General features: G+C 44.7%; 1 protein-coding gene across 1 annotated transcript in view; it reads left to right on the top strand.

Annotated features, from left to right (window-relative positions):
• Positions 1-22901, top strand: part of LOC137527134 (ras-like protein family member 11A-like) — a 143582-nt gene that overhangs the window by 36650 nt on the left and 84031 nt on the right. Inside the window, exon 3 of the mRNA XM_068247565.1 lies at positions 31-113. Within this exon, the coding sequence (XP_068103666.1) occupies positions 31-113 (83 nt within the window). The remainder of the gene's footprint in view (positions 1-30; positions 114-22901) is intronic.

Genomic DNA, 22901 nt, shown 5'->3' with positions numbered 1-22901 from the left:
TAAATATACATTCTCTTTGTTATTACACAGGTGCATTGTACTCAAGAAAGGTCACAATTGACGGGGAGCAAATTTCACTGCAAGTGCAAGACACACCTTACGTGTCAATGGAGGTAATCTGTTCATCTGCAGTATAATCCAAATACAAATACTGTATACTGTATTGCAAATGTAACCAATGCTTATGGAGAATATATTCATATTTACCATGTTCTCTCACTTGATCAATGTGGCATAATGTAATTTTATTGAAGAACTATAGATCAACTTTCAGAATTATTTAGAACTTTACGTTACAGGGTACAATAGTCATTAATGTACAATACACAGCAAGATTTTTGTGAATGTTCTCATTTATCCAGGCGATTATACAGTATATCCAAAGCAAAAATAAAGCAGTTTCAACTGGACATGTACCGTATTTCCTGTTCTAGAAGAGGTTTTTGTAGCATAGCTTTTATAGGATAACTTCTTTAGTTCTGATGAGTGAGGGGCGATTTTTAGGCATTTTACAAGTGCAGGCAGTCTACTTACTTGTGCCAAATGTCTAGCTAACTGGCACTATAATGCAGATGCTAATTGTATAAGTGCATGATTGGAGGTGTGTACTGACTCACAAATCCATAAGCAACCACAAAAATACAACATTTTATATTGATGACAAATGGCGCTGAAGCCCCCTCTTTTCTTTTTAAGGGATTGATTGACCAGTTTGACATAGTTGGTTTCTTTCACTCCTGAGAACCAAATGTCTTTTCTATGTAAAATATGTATCTTGTCATCCTCAATGTGTTGCAGAGTTTCCTTCCATGTTTCCCAGACATTCTGACTAGGTATGGGATCATTATGTTATTCTGTGATTGGGATCGGTTGAAAAGGGCGCCCGAGCTGCTTGTATGAAAAGGGCGCCACCATAGACATCAATGTTATTTCTGGAAATATGGGCTACAAGGTGTAGAAAAGGGCGCCCGAGTTTTGATATAGGCTACAAGTGGGCTCCCCTTTGTAGCCCATATTTTTTCGGCTACAAGGTTTTCGTCTACAAGCGGGCTCCCCTTTGTAGCCCATATTTTTTTCGGCTACAGTAAGGTGCCCCTCTGTAGCCCATATTATTGACTTTTTTTTTGTAGCCGAAGTTTTTATATGGGCTACAAGCACTGTAAGCCGAATTATTTCATCCCCCCACTATCCATGGCAGCCTGGAGGGGGAATAGTAATTAACACATCCCGGAGTTTTTTTCTAGCCGAAGTTTGTATATGGGCTACAAGCGCTGGAAGCCGAATTATTTCATTCCCCCACTATCCATGGCGGCCTGGAGGGGGAATAGTAATTAACACATCCCGGAGTTTTATTCTAGCCGAAGTTTGTATATGGGCTACAAGCGCTGGAAGCCGAATTATTTCATTCCCCCACTATCCATGGCGGCCTGGAGGGGGAATAGTAATTAGCACATCCCGGAGTTTCTTTCTAGCCGAAGTTTGTATATGGGCTACAAGCGCTGGAAGCCGAATTATTTCATTCCCCCACTATCCATGGCGGCCTGGAGGGGGAATAGTAATTAACACATCCCGGAGTTTTTTTCTAGCCGAAGTTTTTATATGGGCTACACCAGGCGCCTTGTTTTTTTTGTAGCCGAAGTTTTTATATGGGCTACACCAAGCGTCTTTTTTGTAGCCGAAGTTTATATGGGCTACACCAGGCGCCTTTTTTTACCGGCGCCCTTTTCATGTAGACCCCTGTGATTTCTGATCTCCTCTTCCATTACTTGGTCTGGAGTGTTTTTATCACATTGTTGTTGTTTTTACAGTGACCCTATGTGGATAGTCAGTAGTCCCAAACAGCTTCTCTGAGGGTTTGCATCCCTTAATCTTTTGCCTATGTGCTAGTAATGATCAGCCCAGGCTGGTGGTGAAGAATTCTTATAACACCCAGCTTGTGTTCCAGTAGGAGTAATTTGCATAATAGTGTCAATGAACTAGAATGTTGACTGAGGGGACTGACTATTATTATTATTATTATTATTATTATTATTATTATTTAGTATTTATATAGCGCCAACATATTACGCAGGGCTGTACAGTATATATATATATATATTGTCTTGTCACTAATTGTCCCTCAAAGGAGCTCACAATCTAATCCCTACCATTGCCATATGTCTATATTATGTAGTGTAAGTATCGTAGTCTAGGGCCAATTTTAGGGGGAGCCAATTAACTTAACCGTATGTTTTTGGAATGTGGGAGGAAACCAGAGTGCCCGGAGGAAACCCACGCAGACACGGAGAGAACATACAAACTCTTTGCAGATAGTGCCCTGGCTGGGATTCGAACCAGGGACCCAGCGCTGCAAGGCGAGAGAGCTAACCACTATGCCACCGTGCTGCCCGATAACTATGTGATTGTAGTATTATACCGATGATTTGCAAACAATTGTATTCTGCTAAAGACTAAAGAAGCTACTCTGTAGGAGTGATGAAATGTCTTCTAGTGCAGAAAGAAAACGTGTTCAGTTCAAGTCACTTTATGTTATGTATTTATTTCTTGGATAACACACATCAAATGGAGACCACTGTTGCTTGATGAATTGACCCTGCTAAAAAGGATTGTAGAGCTGCCATATATTTATTGCTCATTGAACAATGTTTGTTGGCTGTCTTGCTGACTCAGATCATTGAGGCCCCTTTTACAACTGCTGTGGTGTAACGATCGCACCACAGGCAAAAAACCTCAGTACAAGGAAAAAAACACACATTGAGGCATACTTTCCATTCCATTGCATTACTAGGGGTGTTGTGTGGGCATGGTTAGAGGTGTGCAAGGGGCGTGTCTTAAAGCATCCTTTTTTTATCTCAAAAAGTTGGGAGGTATGCTGTACTGTGTTATGCATATGAAGCCTTTTATTCTCAATCATCATCTTGTTTGAAAGAGCTCTCATATAGATCTATATCATAGGGATCCTATACATGCCATTTTTGATATGCATGTGCTTGATTGAGCAGGGAGCCATGCCATATATTCCACTCAGATAGGGAGTTTTTAATCCAGCGGTGCGTAATATGTTGGCGCTTTATAAATACAATAAATAAATAAATGTCATCATCTTTTGAATGTTAGTGTAGCGATCAATGCGAATTAAGTATTTTTCGTATTTATGAACTTGTGCATTGTTGGAGCATTCAATTTTGTTGTGACTGGTGAGGTTTTCTGATAATAGTCTACGTTCCCCCTTTCTCTCCCCATCCAACCCCCCCCCCCCCCTCATGTTGAGTGGTAGTGCACCCCCCCCCCCCCTTCATTTTGTGTGGTTTTGCAGCCTTTCCTTTAACTGTTGCACTAGTTGATGCAAAAAAGGTGATACAGAAGTGTTCATAAAGACACTTTTAGGCCTTGTTTCCATTGCGTTCCTTTTTTTGACGCCTTTTTTCTTCCTATTTCTGTGTGTTGGTCGTTTTTGTTAAGTGCTTTTCTAAGCGCTTTTGCAGAGCGATTGTGTTTTTCACTTCCTGAAGTCAGTCAGGAAGTGAGCTGCACAAAGCGATTTTGTTAGCATTTTGCGTTTTCCTATACTTTCTATTGAGGCGGAATTGCCTCAAAAATGGTCCATGCACCACTTTTCTGAGCGGGTTAGAAACGAACCGCTCAGATGTGAACTTTCTCATAGAGAATCATTGCACAAGCAGTTTCAGGGCAATTGTGAAAATCTCCAGCGATTAAAAATGTCACAAACGCCCCTAGTGTGAACGAGCCCTTAAAGTCTGCTCACATCAGGGATTTATTTTCTATTGTTACTCTGTGCAAAGGATTATTTTAAAACGGGTACATTACAGACATGTCAAATATATGGGTACGTTAGTTATCCAAATAAGTAAATAATATATTCAGCCAAATCTGTTTGAGGCAAAGCAGAAAGGCCACTTTGATTTTACTAACATTCATTTCATTGACCTGGCAATGCCAGATAAGCAGGTTTACAAGCTGAGAACGTCCACATGAAAGTATTGTCCGAGATGCTTGTTCTTGCTGCGGGTGCAGAGACCTGGTACATTGTGCACTGCATGTACACTTTAGGAAACAGATAGCACAAGTGTTACTGGAGTCCATTACCAGAATGTGGAAACCATGCTGCAGTCCCATCAGATAGGAGCAATCCCACTGACAGCACTAAAGTTATTGCCATATTAAACTTGTGTTGGGAGAACATCCAATTTGAAACACAAGACAAAACGCAAAGGGCCATATCGCAATCATAACTGGACAGACATGAGTCAGAGACCATAATTGAGTTCAGTGCATTCTGGCCTGCTTTTCACTGTTTTGTGTGCAATTTGGAAAACAAAATGCTGATTCATCTGGATGTAAATCTTATATTTCCAAAGGATGCCTGACTGTTAAAAATGTGCAATCAGAAAACTTAGCCAAGCTGCTGTGTCCTCTCAGGGAGGAGAAATAATATAGATGCAGCTGATAAAAAAGTCAAACTGTCTGTAAGGACTGTAATTATATAGCAGAGAATCTGCTTCAAATGCAAGTACTGCACTGAGCTAATGTCAGCCAGTGCTAACTGAAAAATGGAAATCTGTACTATATGCGATAAGTCAAGTTGAGTTTTTCATTACTTGTAATTTTATCCTTGATTGATTCTAACTCCTTAAAGTGGTATTGTCCTCAAATTTCATCTGTAGTTTAAAGCATAAAATTAACAGCTAAAACCATCTGACTAGTTTTCAAGGGTTAAGGCCTCTTTCACAGTGGGACGTTGCGTTTGATGCGACGTTAAGGTCGCATAACGTGCCCCTAAGGCAACGCATTGAAAGACTATAACTTGGACGTTATAGTACATTCTTTAGCCCTGCATTTGGTGCAACGTTTTTTCGTCGCACAGTGATGGAACGAAAACGGCGCATGCGTTACATTTAAAAAAAAAAAACCCTTACTGAGCATGTGCAACACACATAACACAGCAAATGTATTGCTAAACGCACAGCATGCAGCACTTTCTAAATATTGCTACACATTACACACAACGCAACGTGTGCACTGTGAATGCCGCACAGACTTCGTATTGCTGTGCGTTAGTCTGCGTTATAAAATTTTCTAACGTGCAACTTTAACGTCGCACTGTGAAAGAGGCCTAAATCTCATGCTTTGCATTTTCTTTAGATGCTAATGGATAAGCCTGCCTTTGCTGGGAAGAATTATCAGATTGAGCTAGAAGTATATACACTGTGTTAACAAGGCAGAAATGTTTCTGCTGTATCCAGGGAGAACTTTATCTCCTCTATTTGCTTACTTATTACCTTTCTAGGAGTATATCTAATACATTGTTCTGCAGCCAGTAGTGATATCAGTCCACTTCAGTGAGGTGCAAAAATGCATTCAAAAGACATCAGACCACTCTCATAGTGTTTCATATTCAGTTTTTATTCTGTTAAATGTTTTACAGGAAAAAAAAATGATGACAATACCACTTTAAAGAGAACAAGTCATGAATGGACACTTGCCATATTCTGGATCCTAATTTTTATATTGTTATAAAAGCCACTTTTATCTGCAGCAAGGACTGTTTATACTTTCAGCGTGATTCCCCTCCTCAAAGGTTGGATGTAAAGGCACCCATAGACATTAGATGAAAGAATCTGTTCTAGAAGTTTCTGGCTGGATTAGACAATGCTAAGTGATGTCTACTGAGCAGGCAGGTGACACCAAATGATCTCTTCAGTGCATAATTCAGTAGGAAGTTATGCCTCTGAGATTAGCTCATTTGCCTGTCCTGAATTTACATGGAGTCCCCGAGTTACGACTTATGAACGCCCCACCGATACAAACGGCATGTATTCTGTGTTTCCATGGGAATAAGTAGAAAAAAAAATTCTAATTGGACTTCTAGTTTTTGAGAAAATTAATTTTAAAAAAATTCAAAGAAGAAATTGCTTTTAAACGTATATAAGCAGGTACAGAGGGCTGAGGTGACACAGAGGGGGACACTGGAGGCACGGGAGGGGGGGGGGGGGGACAGAGGAGGGACAGGGGACAGAGATGGCACAGTGTTCTGACTTAAGAACAGATTCAGGTTAAGAACGAACCTACAGTCCCTATCTCGTTCGTTAACCGGGGACTACATGTAAAATCACATTTTATCTATGACATATGCAGTGACGACAGTTCATGAGAGAATGTTTGCTACCTGGAGGGTTCCTTTCTTATGTCTTTATCTCAGTCAGAATTATTATTGCTATAGATGGCACCATCGTCCATGGTGCTGTACAAAGTCAGAGACAAACATGGGTATATGATAATAGACACAGGTAAATAATTTAGAGTTGCTAGCTATTCATCTACGTATTTATTTTTGTCTATTTTCATTCCTTTATTTTTATATTTCTTGCATTCACAATACTGTATATAGCACCATACAGTGGAGCATTGTACGGAGTACAAAGACACTCAGATCTGTTCCTGTTCCTTAGAGTGGTGTATAATGTAATCTATGGCCAATTTTTGGATGTCAGTTAATGTTACAGTATTTATTTGGGTTGTTTGAGGAAAAAGGAACCCTGAAGGAAACCCAGGCAAAAACAAGGAGAGCATACAGTCTCTGTACAGGTGATTTATTTCTTTGTGTAGCACAATGCTTAATATGGACATATCCTTTAAATGGGTTTACTTTGATAGACTGTGTTTGGAATAGATAATCTGGCAGCACTGAACTCATTCCAGCATATCATGATTAATTGTGCAACCCCTATATCTTTATTCATGTTGTCCTGACATTTCCCACTTCCACCCCCCCACCACCCCCCCATCAATCTATGCCTAATCCTAGCCTCTCATGTGTGCCACCTCTTTCACACAACAAAGTACACAGGAAAATGCCTATACATGCTTACTCGTGTTGATGTAATGTGGTATGTGCTACAAGGCATTTTTACAAGCATCTTGATGTTTTTTCTACTCTTTTTCAATGCATTTTATTACTGTACATGCAGGCTAAACCTAAACTGCCTTCCCTAAATCCCAAAATGTATGCTCCAATCTTCTCTTCCACACCTAAACCCTGTTGCTAATCTTAATATGCTCAGTAATTATTCATTCTTAACTGAGCCTAGAGTAATAATTCAACGTTCATTCACTCTTTTACTATATAGATGGACTCCTTTACTTAGTTATCAGGACAGATAGTCCTAATTATTTGTTATACAGTGCTGTACAATTAGTTGTTCAGTAAAAAGTTTAAACTGTTGTTTAACCTTTCGGGACCGGCCACCTACCCCCCTTAAGGACCAGGCATTTTGCGCGGGAAGGGGGTGCGCGCGTTTGGGGGGGTCAGGCAACCGGATCCCGTCTGTGGCTGCCTGGATTTGTGTCCCCCCATGGTGGCCTGGGCCCCCCCTTCTGCCAGCAGCCTTCACTTACCTTCCAGGCTCCAGCGATGAGCCGCACGGAACCCTCTTCTCCAGCCGGCATCTCCGTTCTGTCTGACGATCAGTTCCGAGTCGCGGCTTGATGACGTCATCAAGCCGGGACCCGGCACTGACGTCAGACAGAGCAGAGATGCCGGCCAGAGCGGAGGGGGGCGCCGATCGCTGCTGGAACGGCAGGGAGGTGAGTGGATCCTCTTCTTTCCCCCCCCCCCCCCCCTGCCGCCGCAGCTGTCAAACTGATCACTACGATCCGACGACAATCGTAGTGATCACGTGATCAGCAGCCATACGCGATGGCTGCTGATCACTCAGGGGAGATGTCGGCTGTCGTATGACAGCTTAATCTCCCCCTCCGGGTGCGCACAATCGCGTCGGGAGTGGAAACTGTGGGCCGGCGTAGATCATACGCCGCATCAGGCTAGAACAGCCACAAGTGCGGCGTAGGATCTCATAGAGGCGGTCCCGAAAAAGTTAAATAACTACACAAGCTTTTCTACTGGCGGACTCAAAGCACCAGAGCTGCAGCCACTAGGACGCACTCTATAGGCAGTAGCAGTGCTAGGGAGACTTGCCCAAGGTCTCCTACTGAATACTGGCAGCGCCGAGATTCGAACTCAGGTCTCCTTTGTCAGAGGCAGAGCCCTTAACCATTACACTTTCCAGCCACTAAATTCATTTATTTTCTTTATGATGTTCTGGCCTACAGTCTGTGCTATAAAACTGATCATATATGTACAGATTTTCTGACCAATACTATCAATTTAACCAAATCTGATGGGTATCTAGTGTCTCTTAAGGCATCTTTTTCACAGGTGGCTGAACTGCTCATTTGTTGGGAAATTCAGCCTCCTGGCTGGCGGACACAAGCACCATTTGGCTTCAATTTCATTGGTAACACCGCACATGTCACGTTTGACATGCGGCAGCACTATCTGGCGGCAAAAAAACCCACTCATATCGCTCCTGAGCAAGGCAACTATCATACTCAATTGCAACTGCATGAAGGGGTAGCTTGTCTACTGCCCGTGCTGAGCACTAGCTCTTTTTGGATTGATTGCGTAGTGGTTAACACTCACGCCTTGCAGCGCTGGGTCCCCAGTTCAAATCCCAGCCAGGTCACTATCTGCACGGAGTTTGTATGTTCTCACCGTGTCTGTGTGGGTTTCCTCCAGGCACTCTGGCACTCCTGCCACATCCCAAAAACATACAGATAAGTTAATTGGCTTCCCCTAAATTGGCCCTAGACTATGACACATACACCAAATGATACATACATAGACATATGACTATGGTAGAGATTAGATTGTGAGCCCCTCTGTGGGACAGTTACTGTAAGTGACAAGACAACATACTCTGTACAACACTGTGGAAGATGCTGGCGCTATATGAATACTAAATAATAATTATAACAACAATGAAAACTGAAAAAATTGGGTCTTTAAAATCAAGAAATTGACAGTCTATTCTACACCATTCAATTTTCATAGAAATTGATCAGAAAAATCAGCCATTCCCAATCAACTTATATCGTTAAAAAGGGGGAAATCCAATCAGATTTCTCACTTGAAATAAAAAAAAGGTTTGATTTTCCTGTACAATTGATCATTTAAATCAAATTGCCCTAAAATAAGATATTTCTGTTGTATCACGTGTGGCCACCAACACTGAAGCGAAAAAAAAAATTATGATATAATGATTTGTATGTGTAGTACAGCTAAGAAATAAAACATTAGGAGCAGAGACATAAGTCTAATATTGTTTTCAGTACAGGAATAGTTACAAAAAATTCCAGTTGTTATCTATGCAAAAAAGCCATTGAGCTCCATGACTTTCAAAGTCACAGAGAACTCTGTCTTCTGAAGCTTGTTATCTCAACTGTCAGTCATTGTCTTTTCTTTTTCTCTGCAGAGAAAGGTTCAAACGTTTAGTAGGCTGCTCTGTAAAATCATTTAGAATGCTGAGTAGTGTGTAAACTGCAAATATTAGAGAATGATGTAATGTTATAAAAAAAACTTTATAACTGAAAATAAAAATATGAGAATATTTTCTTTGCTACTCATGTTCTAGTAATTATCCGTACTACACAAGCAATTAATTCTATCATTTTTTTTTTGCTTCAGTGTATCTAACAAATTGGTGGAATAAATCACTGCTACCTTGTTTCTGATTACGGAATGATCTCTTTTTTTTTTTTTAATTTCTAAGCTAGCCACAAGCCTGCATGGGACATAACTGAATTTTCTGCTAAAGCTGTGAGTACTTCATAGACATCCCAGTCTTCATCCAAACTTATCAAACTACACACTGAGCTTCAAATTATAGTTCGGATAAATATACTGATAAAGTAAGGATACTTCTGTTCTCAATCAGAGATGCAGACATCATGGAGTGACAAATTTTTCCTATACACTAAGGACCGGTTTCCACTGAGCCGGCATGTGTCTTGCAGGATGCACATCGGCAAGGGCTGTGATGTGAGTACTAGAGTTGGGCCGAACGGTTCGCCTGCGAACGGTTCCATGCGAACTTCCGTGGTTCGCGTTCGCGTCCCGCAGGCGAACCTTTGCGGAAGTTCGGTTCGCCCCATAATGCACATGGAGGGTCAACTTTGACCCTCTACATCACAGTCAGCAGGCCCAGTGTAGCCAATTAGGCTACACTAGCCCATGGAACCCCACCCCCCTTATATAAGGCAGGCAGCGGCGGCCATTACGGTCACTCATGTGCCTGCATTAGTGAGAGTAGGGCGAGCTGCTGCAGACTGTCTCTCATAGGGAAAGATTAGTTAGGCTTAGCTTGTTCCTGGCTGCATACCTGTTCTGTGAACCCACCACTGCATACCTGTACTGTGAACCCACCACTGCATACCTGTTCAGTGAACCCACCACTGCATACCTGTACTGTGAACCCACCACTGCATACCTGTTCAGTGAACCCACCACTGCATACCTGTTCAGTGAACCTGCCACTGCATACCTGTTCTGTGAACCCGCCACTGCATACCTGTTCTGTTCAGTGGACCCGCCACTGTATACCTGTTCTGTTCAGTGAACCCGCCACTGTATACCTGTTCAGTGAACCCGCCACTGCATACCTGTTCTGTTCAGTGAACCTGCCACTGCATACCTGTTCTGTGAACCCACCACTGTATACCTGTACTGTTCAGTGAACCCGCCACTGCATACCTGTTCTGTTCAGTGGACCCGCTACTGTATACCTGTTCTGTTCAGTGAACCCGCCACTGCATACCTGTTCTGTTCAGTGAACCTGCCACTGTATACCTGTTCTGTTCAGTGAACCCGCCACTGCATACCTGTTGTGTTCAGTGAACCCGCCACTGTATACCTGTTCTGTTCAGTGAACCCGCCACTGTATACCTGTTGTGTTCAGTGAACCCGCCACTGTATACCTGTACTGTTCAGTGAACCCGCCACTGCATACCTGTTCTGTTCAGTGAACCTGCCACTGCATACCTGTTCTGTAAACCCGCCACTGTATACCTGTACTGTTCAGTGAACCCGCCACTGCATACCTGTTCTGTTCAGTGAACCTGCCACTGCATACCTGTTCTGTGAACCTGCCACTGTATACCTGTACTGTTCAGTGAACCCGCCACTGCATACCTGTTGTGTTCAGTGAACCTGCCACTGTATACCTGTTCTGTTCAGTGAACCCGCCACTGTATACCTGTTCAGTGAACCCGCCACTGCATACCTGTTGTGTTCAGTGAACCTGCCACTGTATACCTGTTCTGTTCAGTGAACCCGCCACTGGATACCTGTTCAGTGAACCCGCCACTGCATACCTGTTCTGTTCAGTGGACCCGCTACTGTATACCTGTTCTGTTCAGTGAACCCGCCACTGTATACCTGTTCTGTTCATTGGACCCGCTACTGTATACCTGTTCTGTTCAGTGAACCCGCCACTGCATACCTGTTGTGTTTAGTGAACCTGCCACTGTATACCTGTACTGTTCAGTGAACCCGCCACTGCATACCTGTTGTGTTCAGTGAACCTGCCACTGTATACCTGTTCTGTTCAGTGAACCCGCCACTGTATACCTGTTCAGTGAACCCGCCACTGCATACCTGTTGTGTTCAGTGAACCTGCCACTGTATACCTGTTCTGTTCAGTGAACCCGCCACTGGATACCTGTTCAGTGAACCCGCCACTGCATACCTGTTCTGTTCAGTGGACCCGCTACTGTATACCTGTTCTGTTCAGTGAACCCGCCACTGTATACCTGTTCTGTTCATTGGACCCGCTACTGTATACCTGTTCTGTTCAGTGAACCCGCCACTGCATACCTGTTGTGTTCAGTGAACCTGCCACTGTATACCTGTACTGTTCAGTGAACCCGCCACTGCATACCTGTTCTGTTCAGTGAACCTGCCACTGCATACCTGTTCTGTGAACCCGCCACTGTATACCTGTTCTGTTCAGTGAACCCACCGCATCAGTGCGCATACCTGTGCAGTTAAGTGAACCCACCTACCTACGTGAGTGCACGCAGTGTGATATACCACTCTGTGCATACCCGATATGGACAAAACAGGTAGAGGAAGAGGTAGTGCCAGAGCCAGAGGAAGTCGACCTGGCAGGTCTGCGCGAGGTCGTGTAAATGTAATTTCGTGTGGACCTGGCCCACAGTACAGTGCTCGGAAGAAGGCACGTCCCATCACCTCCCAAGATTGTCAGGACGTGGTTGAGTATTTAGCGACACAGAACACCTCATCTTGCTCAGCCACCAGCGCTACTACTAGCACCACTTCCGTGGCATTTGACACTTCACAAGAATTATTTAGTGGTGAAATCACTGATGCACAGCCATTGTTGTTACAGCCAGATGAATTTTCACCAGCTCATATGTGTGAGTTACGTGGCAACACTATGGATGTAACGTGTAAGGAGGATGAAGGACCTGCTGATGGTGCATGTTTGGATTTGTCTGAGGCAAGCGAAGCTGGGCAGGATGATTACGATGCTGACGATGATAGGGATCCTCTGTATGTTCCCAATAGAAGAGATGAAGAGAGGGACAGTTCAGAGGGGGAGTCAGAGAGTAGTAGGAGGAGAGAAGTTGCTGAAAGAAGCTGGGGCAGCTCTTCGTCAGAAACAGCTGGTGGCAGTGTCCGGCACCATGTATCGCCACCTATGTACAGCCAGCCAACTTGCCCTTCAGCATCAGCTGCTGAGGTCCCCATAGTGCCCACATCCCAGGGTGGCTCAGCAGTGTGGAAATTTTTTAATGTGTGTGCCTCAGATCGGACCAAAGCCATCTGTTCGCTCTGCCAACAAAAATTGAGCCGTGGAAAGGCCAACACTCACGTAGGGACAAGTACCTTACGAAGGCACCTGGAGAAAAGGCACAAACAGCAATGGGATGGCCACCTGAGCAAAAGCAGCAGCAGCACACAAAAGAAAAGTCACCCTCCTTCTCCTCTTCCTCCTTCAGGTGCATCATCTGCTTCTGCCGCTTTCTCCCTTCCACCTTCACAGGCACCCTCCTCCACTCCGCCTCTGCCCTTGAGCGCTTCCTGCTCCTCTGCCCACAGCAGCAGTCAGGTGTCCGTGAAGGAAATGTTTGAGCGGAAGAAGCCAATTTCGGCCAGTCACCCCCTTGCCCGGCGTCTGACAGCTGGCGTGGCGGAACTGTTAGCTCGCCAGCTGTTACCATACCGGCTGGTGGACTCTGAGGCCTTCCGTAAATTTGTGGCCATCGGAACACCGCAGTGGAAGATGCCAGGCCGCACTTATTTTTCGAGAAAGGCCATACCCCAAATGCACCGTGAAGTTGAGAGGCAAGTGGTGTCATCTCTTGCGAAGAGCGTTGTGTCAAGGGTACACCTGACCACGGATGCCTGGTCTGCCAAGCACGGGCAGGGCCGCTACATTACGTACACAGCCCATTGGGTCAACCTGGTGGTGAACGATGGCAAGCAGGGCGCAGCGGACCAAATTGTGACACCTCCACGGCTTGCAGGCAGGCCTCCTGCCACCTCCTCTCCTCCTGCTACATGCTCTTCGCTGTCCTCCTCCTCCTTGGCTGAGTGGCAGTTCTCCTCTCCAGCTACACAGCCCCAGCTCTGCAGGGCCTATGCTGCATGCCAGGTACGATGGTGTCACGCCATCTTAGACATGTCTTGTCTCAAAGCGGAGAGTCACACTGGAGCAGCTCTCCTGGCTGCTCTTAAGAAACAGGTGGATGAGTGGCTGACCCCGCACCACCTGGAGATAGGCAACGTGGTGTACGACAACGGCAGCAATCTGCTTGCAGCTTTGCATATGGGGAAGCTGACACACATACCCTGCATGGCACATGTCATGAATCTAGTTGTTCAAAGATTTGTGGCAAAGTACCCTGGCTTAGCGGATGTCCTGAAGCAGGCCAGGAAGTTCTGTGGGCATTTGAGGCGGTCTTACACAGCCATGGCACGCTTTGCGGAAATTCAGCGGAAAAACAACATGCCGGTGAGACGCCTCATTTGCGATAGCCCGACTCGCTGGAATTCGACCCTGCTCATGTTCTCCCGCCTGCTAGAACAGAAGAAAGCCGTCACCCAGTACCTCTACCACTACAGTAGAATGAAACAGTCTGGGAAGATGGGGATGTTCTGGCCCAACAACTGGATACTGATGAAAAATGCATGCAGGCTCATGCGGCCGTTTGAGGAGGTGACCAACCTGGTGAGCCGCAGTGAGGGCACCATCAGCGACTTAATTCCCTACGCTTACTTCTTGGAGCGTGCTGTGCGTAGAGTGGCGGATGAAGCTGCGAATGAGCGTGACCAGGAACCATTACGGCAGGAACAGGCATGGGACCAATTTTCATCAGACCCAGCTGTTTCCTCAACACCTGCGGCAGCACAGAGGGGGGAGGAGGAGGAAGAAGAGAAGTCGTGTGCAGAAGATGAGTCAGACTCAGAGGATGATGAGCAAGGTGTTTCTTTGGGGGAGGAGGAGGAGGAGGGGACGGCGGCAGGAGAACACCCGCAGCAGGCGTCGCAGGGGGCTTGTGCTGCTCAACCTTCCCGTGGTATTGTTCGCGGCTGGGGGGAGGAGGTTGACTTACGTGACGTCACTGAGGAAGAGCAAGAGGAGATGGAGGGTACTGGATCCGACTTTGTGCAGATGTCGTCTTTTATGCTGTCCTGCCTGTTGAGGGACCCCCGTATAAAAAACCTCAAGGGGAATGAGCTGTACTGGGTGGCCACACTACTAGACCCTCGGTACAGGCACAAAGTGGCGGACCTGTTACCAACTCACCTGAAGGTGGAAAGGATGCAGCACATGCAGAACCAGCTGTCAACTATGCTTTACAATGCCTTTAAGGGTGATGTGACAGCACAACGCCAGCAAGGTACCACTGCCACTAATGCTCCTCCCGTGTCCACGCAGTCAAAGACAGGACGCTCCAGCGATCTCATGGTGGTGTCGGACATGCGGACGTTCTTTAGTCCAACGCCTCGCCGTAGCCCATCCGGATCCACCCTCCACCAACGCCTGGAACGGCAGGTAGCCGACTACCTGGCCTTAAGTGTGGATGTAGACACTGCTGTGAACAGCGATGAGGAACCCTTGAACTACTGGGTGCGCAAGCTTGACCTGTGGCCAGAGCTGTCCCAATTTGCCATCCAACTTCTCTCCTGCCCTGCCGCAAGCGTCCTGTCAGAAAGGACCTTCAGCGCAGCTGGAGGCATTGTCACTGAGAAAAGAAGTCGCCTAAGTCACAAAAGTGTTAAGTACCTCACCTTTATCAAAATGAATGAGGCATGGATCCCGGAGGGCTGCTGCTCGCCCCAAGACTAAGTCAGTCCCCGCACACACAGCATCTCTGCCTGCACGCCGTGTGACTGGCTGCCTGGCCTGCCCCAAGAAGACTAAGTCGCTCCCAGTCCCTCCACACAGCATGTCTGCCTGCAGGCCGCTTGACTACCTTCTCCGCCACCACCAACAGGGTCCGGGACTCCAGGCGGATTGCTGAATTTTTTAGGCCACTGCTAGCAGCGGCCGCTGTAATAATTTTTCTGGTGCATGTACATGACTGCCTAATTTTTCTGGCTGCACTGCGGGCAGCTGCAACAACAAAAGAAAAGGCATGTACATGCGCCCATTCCCCGTCGTGATCATTACCTTGCCGTGGTGAAGGGGCTTGCGTATCACAATGAAGCAATGACCGGTGCCTAGATGAGTGTCTCGGGGGGCACACAAAAGATAATAAGGTCGTTGCTTCATTGTGGTCAGACCAAATTTGATCAGCTGGACAATCACTGTTCTGTCATTCAGCTACATCAGCCAGGCGACCATATGGGCTGTAAAGCCACCAAAACCTGCACTCTCGCCATGGTGCGCACCAGTCCAGCACGGCCGTCACTACACAAACAGCTGTTTGCGGTGCGTTACACGGTGAGTTTGGTTTCTCAGTGTGAAGCAGTACCTTAATTACACTACCTGATTGATGTATACACATGCAAGATGTTTTAAAGCACTTTAGGCCTGTCATTTAGCATTCAATGTGATTTCTGCCCTTAAAACGCTGCTTTGCGTCAAATCCAGATTTTTCCCGGGGACTTTTGGCGTGTATCCCACTCCGCCATGCCCCCCTCCAGGTGTTAGACCCCTTGAAACATCTTTTCCATCACTTTTGTGGCCAGCATAATTTTTTTTTTTTCAAAGTTCGCATCCCCATTGAAGTCTATTGCGGTTCGCGAACTTTAACGCGAACCGAACGTTCCGCGAAAGTTCGCGAACCCGGTTCGCGAACCTAAAATCGGAGGTTCGGCCCAACTCTAGTGAGTACACATGTGAATTGCTTAGCCTTGCAATGCACAGCTATAGGGATTCCGGTGCGTGCAGCAGGAAACTGCAGCATGCCGTCTGGATTCACACCCAGTGGCGTAGCTAAGGAGCTGTGGGCCCTGATGCAAGTTTTACATGCCCCCCCCCCCCCCCCGCCCCCCCAAGCATTCTATACATAACAATTGATACAGCGCACCAAAATCTGCCAATGGCAACTACAGTGTCAGAGGTGCAAGAAGGGGATGGGGAACAGTTTGTTAGTGATTACCACCTTTCAAATTATCTATAGAAGTGATTATTATGAGCACAGGACCAATAGAGAGCTAATACTGAAGTTCAGGGAGGGCCCTACGGGGCCCCTCTGGCCCAAGGGCCCCGATGCCGTCGCTACCTCTGCAACCCCTATTGCTATGCTCCTGTTCACACCTCAGTGTTATTCAGACAGGAAGTCATGGCCTGCCTATAGCAGCATTTCCCTGTCTGACTCGTCTGCAAGGAAACAATGCAGATTCACCATGCATTCAGCCAAAGTGGAAACGGGCCCTACATACATACCCAGAGACTCTGAAGAAGCGCTGAAGCAGTCCACAACGTGACTGTTGTGAGTTTTCATGCAATCTGTCTGCTATCCGCTCCTGATTTTGTCTTTCCTCAAAATATAAGCAGTGCACAATGTATAAATCTAGTAATAACTTTTACTTCTTGTCAGTTTTATGTTCAAAAACTAAGGAAAATCATACTAAATACAACAAGATACTTATTACCAATACATTTAGATGCGTCAGACTTCCCAGGGGCATCTGTGCTGCAGCTACAAGTTCACATATTTATACTCCCCCACAACAGTTAACACACATAGAACAATGATATAATACTACTTCATTTCAACATTTTCTGAGTGGAATGTGTGATCAGAATTTTCGATTAAAATGTAGAACTTTTTTTTTCCGTAAATAAGTTTCTGTTCAATGACTAAAGTTACAGTCTTGAAAGACCTCAGAAAAGATATATACTAGCTAGTGGCCCGGCGTTGCCCGGGTATGTATTTGGCCGGTATTGGCTCCGCCCACTTTTCCTAATCCTAACACACAATTACTCAATGACCAACATTGTGAGCTTTGTAGTCTTTGGCATCAATAATTTGCATTGAAATAAAATAAATCTGATTAGCTGTGGCTCCACCCGCTTTTCTGAATTTGAACCCCATTCACCCAGTGGCCAACTGTACCAGGTTTGAGGCTTGTGCCATTAACAGTGCAAGAATGGCAGCAATGTAAATATTCCCCTGAAAAATCAATAAGTGAATTGTGATTGTTTTTTGTAGGTTCCACCCACTTTTTTGAATATTAATCCCTGTCACCCAGTGACCAATTGTGCAAAAGTTTGAGAACACTACCATTAACAGTGTAAGAATGGCTGCAGTTTACATTTTTTCAGTGAAATTTGTATTTGTCTCCACCCACTTTCTGGTTATGGGAATAAAAAGTATCCTATATGTTATTCCAGGTAATGTACTATGTGTCTGCCAAATTTCAAGTCCGTTCAACCATTTTTGCGTGATCGAGTAAGAAACATCCAAACATCCGAACTTTCCCATTTATAATATTAGTAGGATATGCGTAGTAATCACACCTGCAACCCCTGCCAGCTGCCATCGCAGGGGGGCCCAGAGACTTTGAGGGCCCCTCCTCCTCCCTTTCCTCAATGGCAACTGCAGCCAGTTAGAAAAAAAACCCTCAGTGTTTGCTCACAAAAACCGTGTGCAGGAGCATGTGTAATTTGTCATTTTTCCTGATTCTAGACGCTGCTTCACAGTAGAACACTCTCTACTGCCATCCACCGGCTCCCAATCTTATGACCCGCATGAGGTTTGGGGACCAAGGAGGCCCCATGCTATCAATTTTGCAGAGGGACCCTGTTAAGTGTGTGTGTGTGTGTGTGTGTGTGTGTGTGTGTGTGTGTGTGTGTGTGTGTGTGTGTGTGTGTGTGTGTGTGTGTGTGTGTGTGTGTGTGTGTGTGTGTGTGTGTGTGTGTGTGGTGTGTGTGGTGTGTGTGTGTGTGTGTGTGTTTGTGTGTGTGTGTCGCGATCACGAGAGTGAAACTTGTTATACAGATCCCTTGCTACCTGGGATGATATGTTCTGGGGGCCTCGCGTCCCCCTTGCACACCTGGGCGGAGCTACAAACAACCAATCAGATTCCACCCATTCTAGTGAATGGAAAAGGCTGCCATTCTCACAGTAATTGAGCCAGAGTCCCCACACTTGGCACAGTTGGTCACTTGGTGACCGAAGCTGCAAATCCAGGAAAAGTGGGCGAAGCATAAAACAGCCAATGAAATTGGCGAAGCATAAATGGAAAAATTTAACCACTTAAGCCCGAAGGGTTGAAATTTTTTTACATCCGAACAACTTTCACCCCTCATTCATTTGCCAATAACTTTATCACTACTCATCACAATTAATTGATCTATATCTTGTTTTTTCCGCCACCAATTAGGCTTTCTGTGGGTGGTATATTTTGCTAAGAGCCCCTTTACTATAAATGCATTTTAACAGGAAGAATAAGAAAAAAATGGAAAAAATTCATTATTTCTCAGTTTTCAGCCATTATAGTTTTAAAATAATACATGCCTCCATAATTAAAACTCACGTATTGTATTTGCCCATATGCCCCGGGTATTTCACCGTTAAAATTATGTCCCTATCACAATGTATGGCAACAATATTTTATTTGGAAATAAAGGTGCATTTTTTCCGTTTTGCGTTCATCACTGTTTAGAAGCCCATAATTTATTAAATCATATTGATATACTCCTTTGACATGCATATTTAAAAAGTTCAGACCCTTAGGTAACTATTTATGTTTTTTTTGTTTTTTTTATTATTGTAATTTTTTTTTTTTTTTTAATTTAAACTTGTATGTGGGTATTTTTTGGTGTGGGAGGTAAACAGGGTTTTTTTTAATATATTTATATGTTTAATTTGAAATTTTTTTTTTCAGGTGTAATTTGCTATTTGGCCACAAGATGGCCAGAATCAAAAAGTCCTGGGAGCGATCGATCTCGCCCCCAGGCAGAAGAAAGGAGCCCAGAGCTCAGAAAAGCCGCAGCATCTGAAGAGACGCTGTCGGCTTTTCTCCGGGGGGGTCCGATCAGCGAAAGGGATTTATAATCCCTTTCACTGATCGGTGGGCTAGCGGCCAGCAGCGGGGGCGCGCACGGGGGGGGGGGGGGGGCCCGCGGGAGCACGCGCGACCCGCGCGACCCGCGGGAGTGCGCGCAGCCCAACCGGACGAGAAATCTCGTCCAGTTGGGCTTAAGTGGTTAAACTGCAACCATTCTTACACTGTTAATCACAGGGTTTTCAAACTTGGCAAACTTGGTCACTGGGTGAATGAGATTAATATTCAGGAAAGTGGGTGGAGCCTACAACAGCCAATCAAAAGTCAACTATTGATTTTCAAGGGGAATATTAAAACTGCTGCCATTCTTACACTGATAATGGCAGAGGCTTCAAACTTGCTACAGTCAGTCATTAGGTGACTGGGGTCCAAATTCACTAAAGGGGCGGGTCCACAAACAGCCAATCAGACTTTCTTGGTGGATAAACTGCTTCCATTCACACATTTTTGATGCCAGGAACCTGAACGCTCACAAACTTGGTCATTGAGTGACTGTGGGTCAAGGTTACAAAAAGTGGGTGGAGCCAAAAATAAAGTTCACTAGGAAAATATAAACTGAAGCCATTCTTACACTGTTACTGGAAGGGTTCTCAAACTTTGCACAGTTGGTCACTGAGTGAATGGGATGAATATTCAAGAGAGTGGGTGGAGCCTACAACAGCCAATTAAAATTCACCTGTTGATTTTCAAAGGGAATATTTACATAGCTGCCATTCTTACACTGTTAATAGCAGATGCTTCAAACTTGGTACTGTTAGTCACTGGGTGACTGGGGTTCAAATTTGGAAAAGGGGCGGAGCCACAAACAGCCAATCAGATTTGTTTAATTTCAATGGGAATATACAAATAATTGATACCAAAAGCCCAAAGCTCATAAACTTGATCATTGAGTGACTGTATGTTAAGGTTAGAAAAAGTGGGTGGAGCCAACAACTACATTTTATTCCAAGGGAAAATATAAACTGCAGCCATTCTTACACTGTTAATGGCAGGGTTTCCAAACTTGACACAGTGGGCCACTGGGTGACTGGGATTAATATTCAGAAATGTGGGTGGAGCCAACAACGCCAATCAAATTTCACCTATTGATTTTCAAGGGGAATATTTACATTGCTACCATTCTTACACTGTTAATGGCAGAGGCCTCTTAGCTGATAGGTGACTGGGGTCCAAATTCACTAAAGGGGGCGGAGCCACAAACAGCTAATCAGATTTGTTAGATTGATTTCAGCCATTCTGTTATTGGCAGGGTTCTCTAACGCACAGAAAGAAAAGGATGACTGGGTCTCTCTTCCTGGATTTAAGCCTCAAAGGCTGCGTTTATTGAACCATAGTTAAAAGACACATGACGTCTTTTCTGCTGGGGTTCTCAAACATGACACAGTTGGTGAATGGATAAATGGGATTAATATTCAGGAAAGTGGGTGGAGCCTACAACAGCCAATCAAAATTCACCTATTGATTTTTAAGGGAAGTATTGAAACTGCTGCCACTCTTACACTAATAATGGCAGAAACCTCAAACCAGCTACAGTCGGTCATGAAGTGGCTGGGGTTCAAATCCACTAAAGGGGTGGAGCCACACACAAACAATAAATCAGATTACTTTACTGGATAAACTGCTTCCATTCACACAATTTTGATGGCAGAAACCCAAAATCTTAAAACTTGGTCACTGGGATTTTCTGGGATTAATATTCAAAAAAGTGGGTGGAGCGGTGGAGCCTAAAAAGAAAATCAAAATTCACCTGTTGATTTTCAAGGGGAATATTTAAATTGCTGCCATTCTTGCACTGTTAATGGCACAAGCCTCAAACCTGGTACAGTTGGTCATTGGGTCACTGGGGTTCAAATTCAGAAAAGGGGTGGAGCTACAAACTGCCAATCAGATTTGTTTCATCTCACTGGTAAATTACAAATTATTGATGCCAAGGACCCCAGAGCTCACAAACTTGGTCATTGAGTGACTGTGTGTCAAGGTTACAAAAAGTGGGCGAAGCCAAAAACAAATTTCTCTAGGAAAATATAAACTGCAGCCATTCTTACACTGTTAATGACAAGGGTTCTCAAACTTTGCCCAGATGGTCACTGGGTGACTGAGATTAATATTATGGGAAGTGGGTGGAGCCTATAATAGCCAATCAAAATTCACCTGTTGATTTTCAAGGGGAATATTTAAATTGCTTCCACTTTTGCTCTGTTAGGGCAAGTTCAGACTGCACGCGTTTCCAGCCGCGTTTTGGAGACGCGTGCAGGAGGCAGACACGCACGACATCAGACAGTGCATAGACTGCACTGTCTGATGTTCACACTGCATGCGTTCCGGACCTGTGCGGTCCGGGAACGCATGCTGCACGCAGATTTTACAAAAACGCGCGGCTGTCCCATTCACTTTTCAGTGATGGGATCAGCCACGCAACGCACACAAACGCGGATGGCGTGCGTTTGTACGCGTTGCGTTCCGCATGCGTGGCCGTCTGCGTTTTGCAGTCTAAACGGGCCCTTAATAGCAGATTCCTCCAACCTGCTACAGTTGGTCATTGGGTGACTGGGGTTCAAATGCCGGAGAGGGGCAGAGCCACAAACAGCCAATCTGATTAGTTTAATTTATATGTGAATATACAAATTATTGATGAGAAAGACCCCAAAGCTCACAAACTTGGTCATTGAGTATTTGTGTGTTAGGGTTAGAAAAGTGGCCGGAGCTAACACCAGCCAAATACATACCTGGGCAATGCCGATTCATCAGCTATTATTCATGAAAGTGAATGAATAATCAAAAGTCAATCAAAGTGGATCAAAAGCCAATCAAAATTCAACTATTGATTTTCAAGGGAAGTATTTCATTACTGCCATTCTTGCGCTGTTAATGGCACAAGCCCCAAACTGGGTACAGTTATTTATTGGTTGACTGGGGTTCAAATTCAGAAAAGGGGTGGAGACACAGCCAATCAGATTTGTTTCATTTCAATGCAAATTATTGATGCCAAACAATGCAAAGCTCACAAACTAGGTCATTGAGTCATTGTGTGTTAGGGTTAGAAAAGTGGTCGGAGCCAACACCAGCCAAATACATACCCGGGCAACGCCGGGCAATCCGCTAGTATATAATATATAAAGCAAGTTGGGAGGTTTAAGTGTAGTGTTGCTAAAAATAGAAAATAGGTATCTCAAAATACTCATTATAAGGAATCATCCCTAAATAAATCACTGTAGACACAGGTGGGGGAATTCGTCTGTCCCTTGAATGTATCTGATCATTCCAGGATTTCAAAGGGTAGTTACACACCAAGATCTAGCAGTGGGGATTGATAAGTGATACCCAAGAGATACATACTGCATATACATAAGTGTAGAAGGCAACATAATGAATACAATTGATAAAATTCATGGTTAGTGATTTTAGTTACGTTAATTTATTTACATGAACCTTGTTTTTTTTCCAGGAGGTATTTTTTTACTTACCTTACACCTCTAATTTATTATTTACACAGCAC

This window comes from Hyperolius riggenbachi, chromosome 8, assembly GCF_040937935.1.
Source record: "Hyperolius riggenbachi isolate aHypRig1 chromosome 8, aHypRig1.pri, whole genome shotgun sequence".
Classification (NCBI taxonomy): Eukaryota; Metazoa; Chordata; class Amphibia; order Anura; family Hyperoliidae; genus Hyperolius; species Hyperolius riggenbachi.
This window is presented reverse-complemented; position numbering and strand designations above follow the sequence as displayed.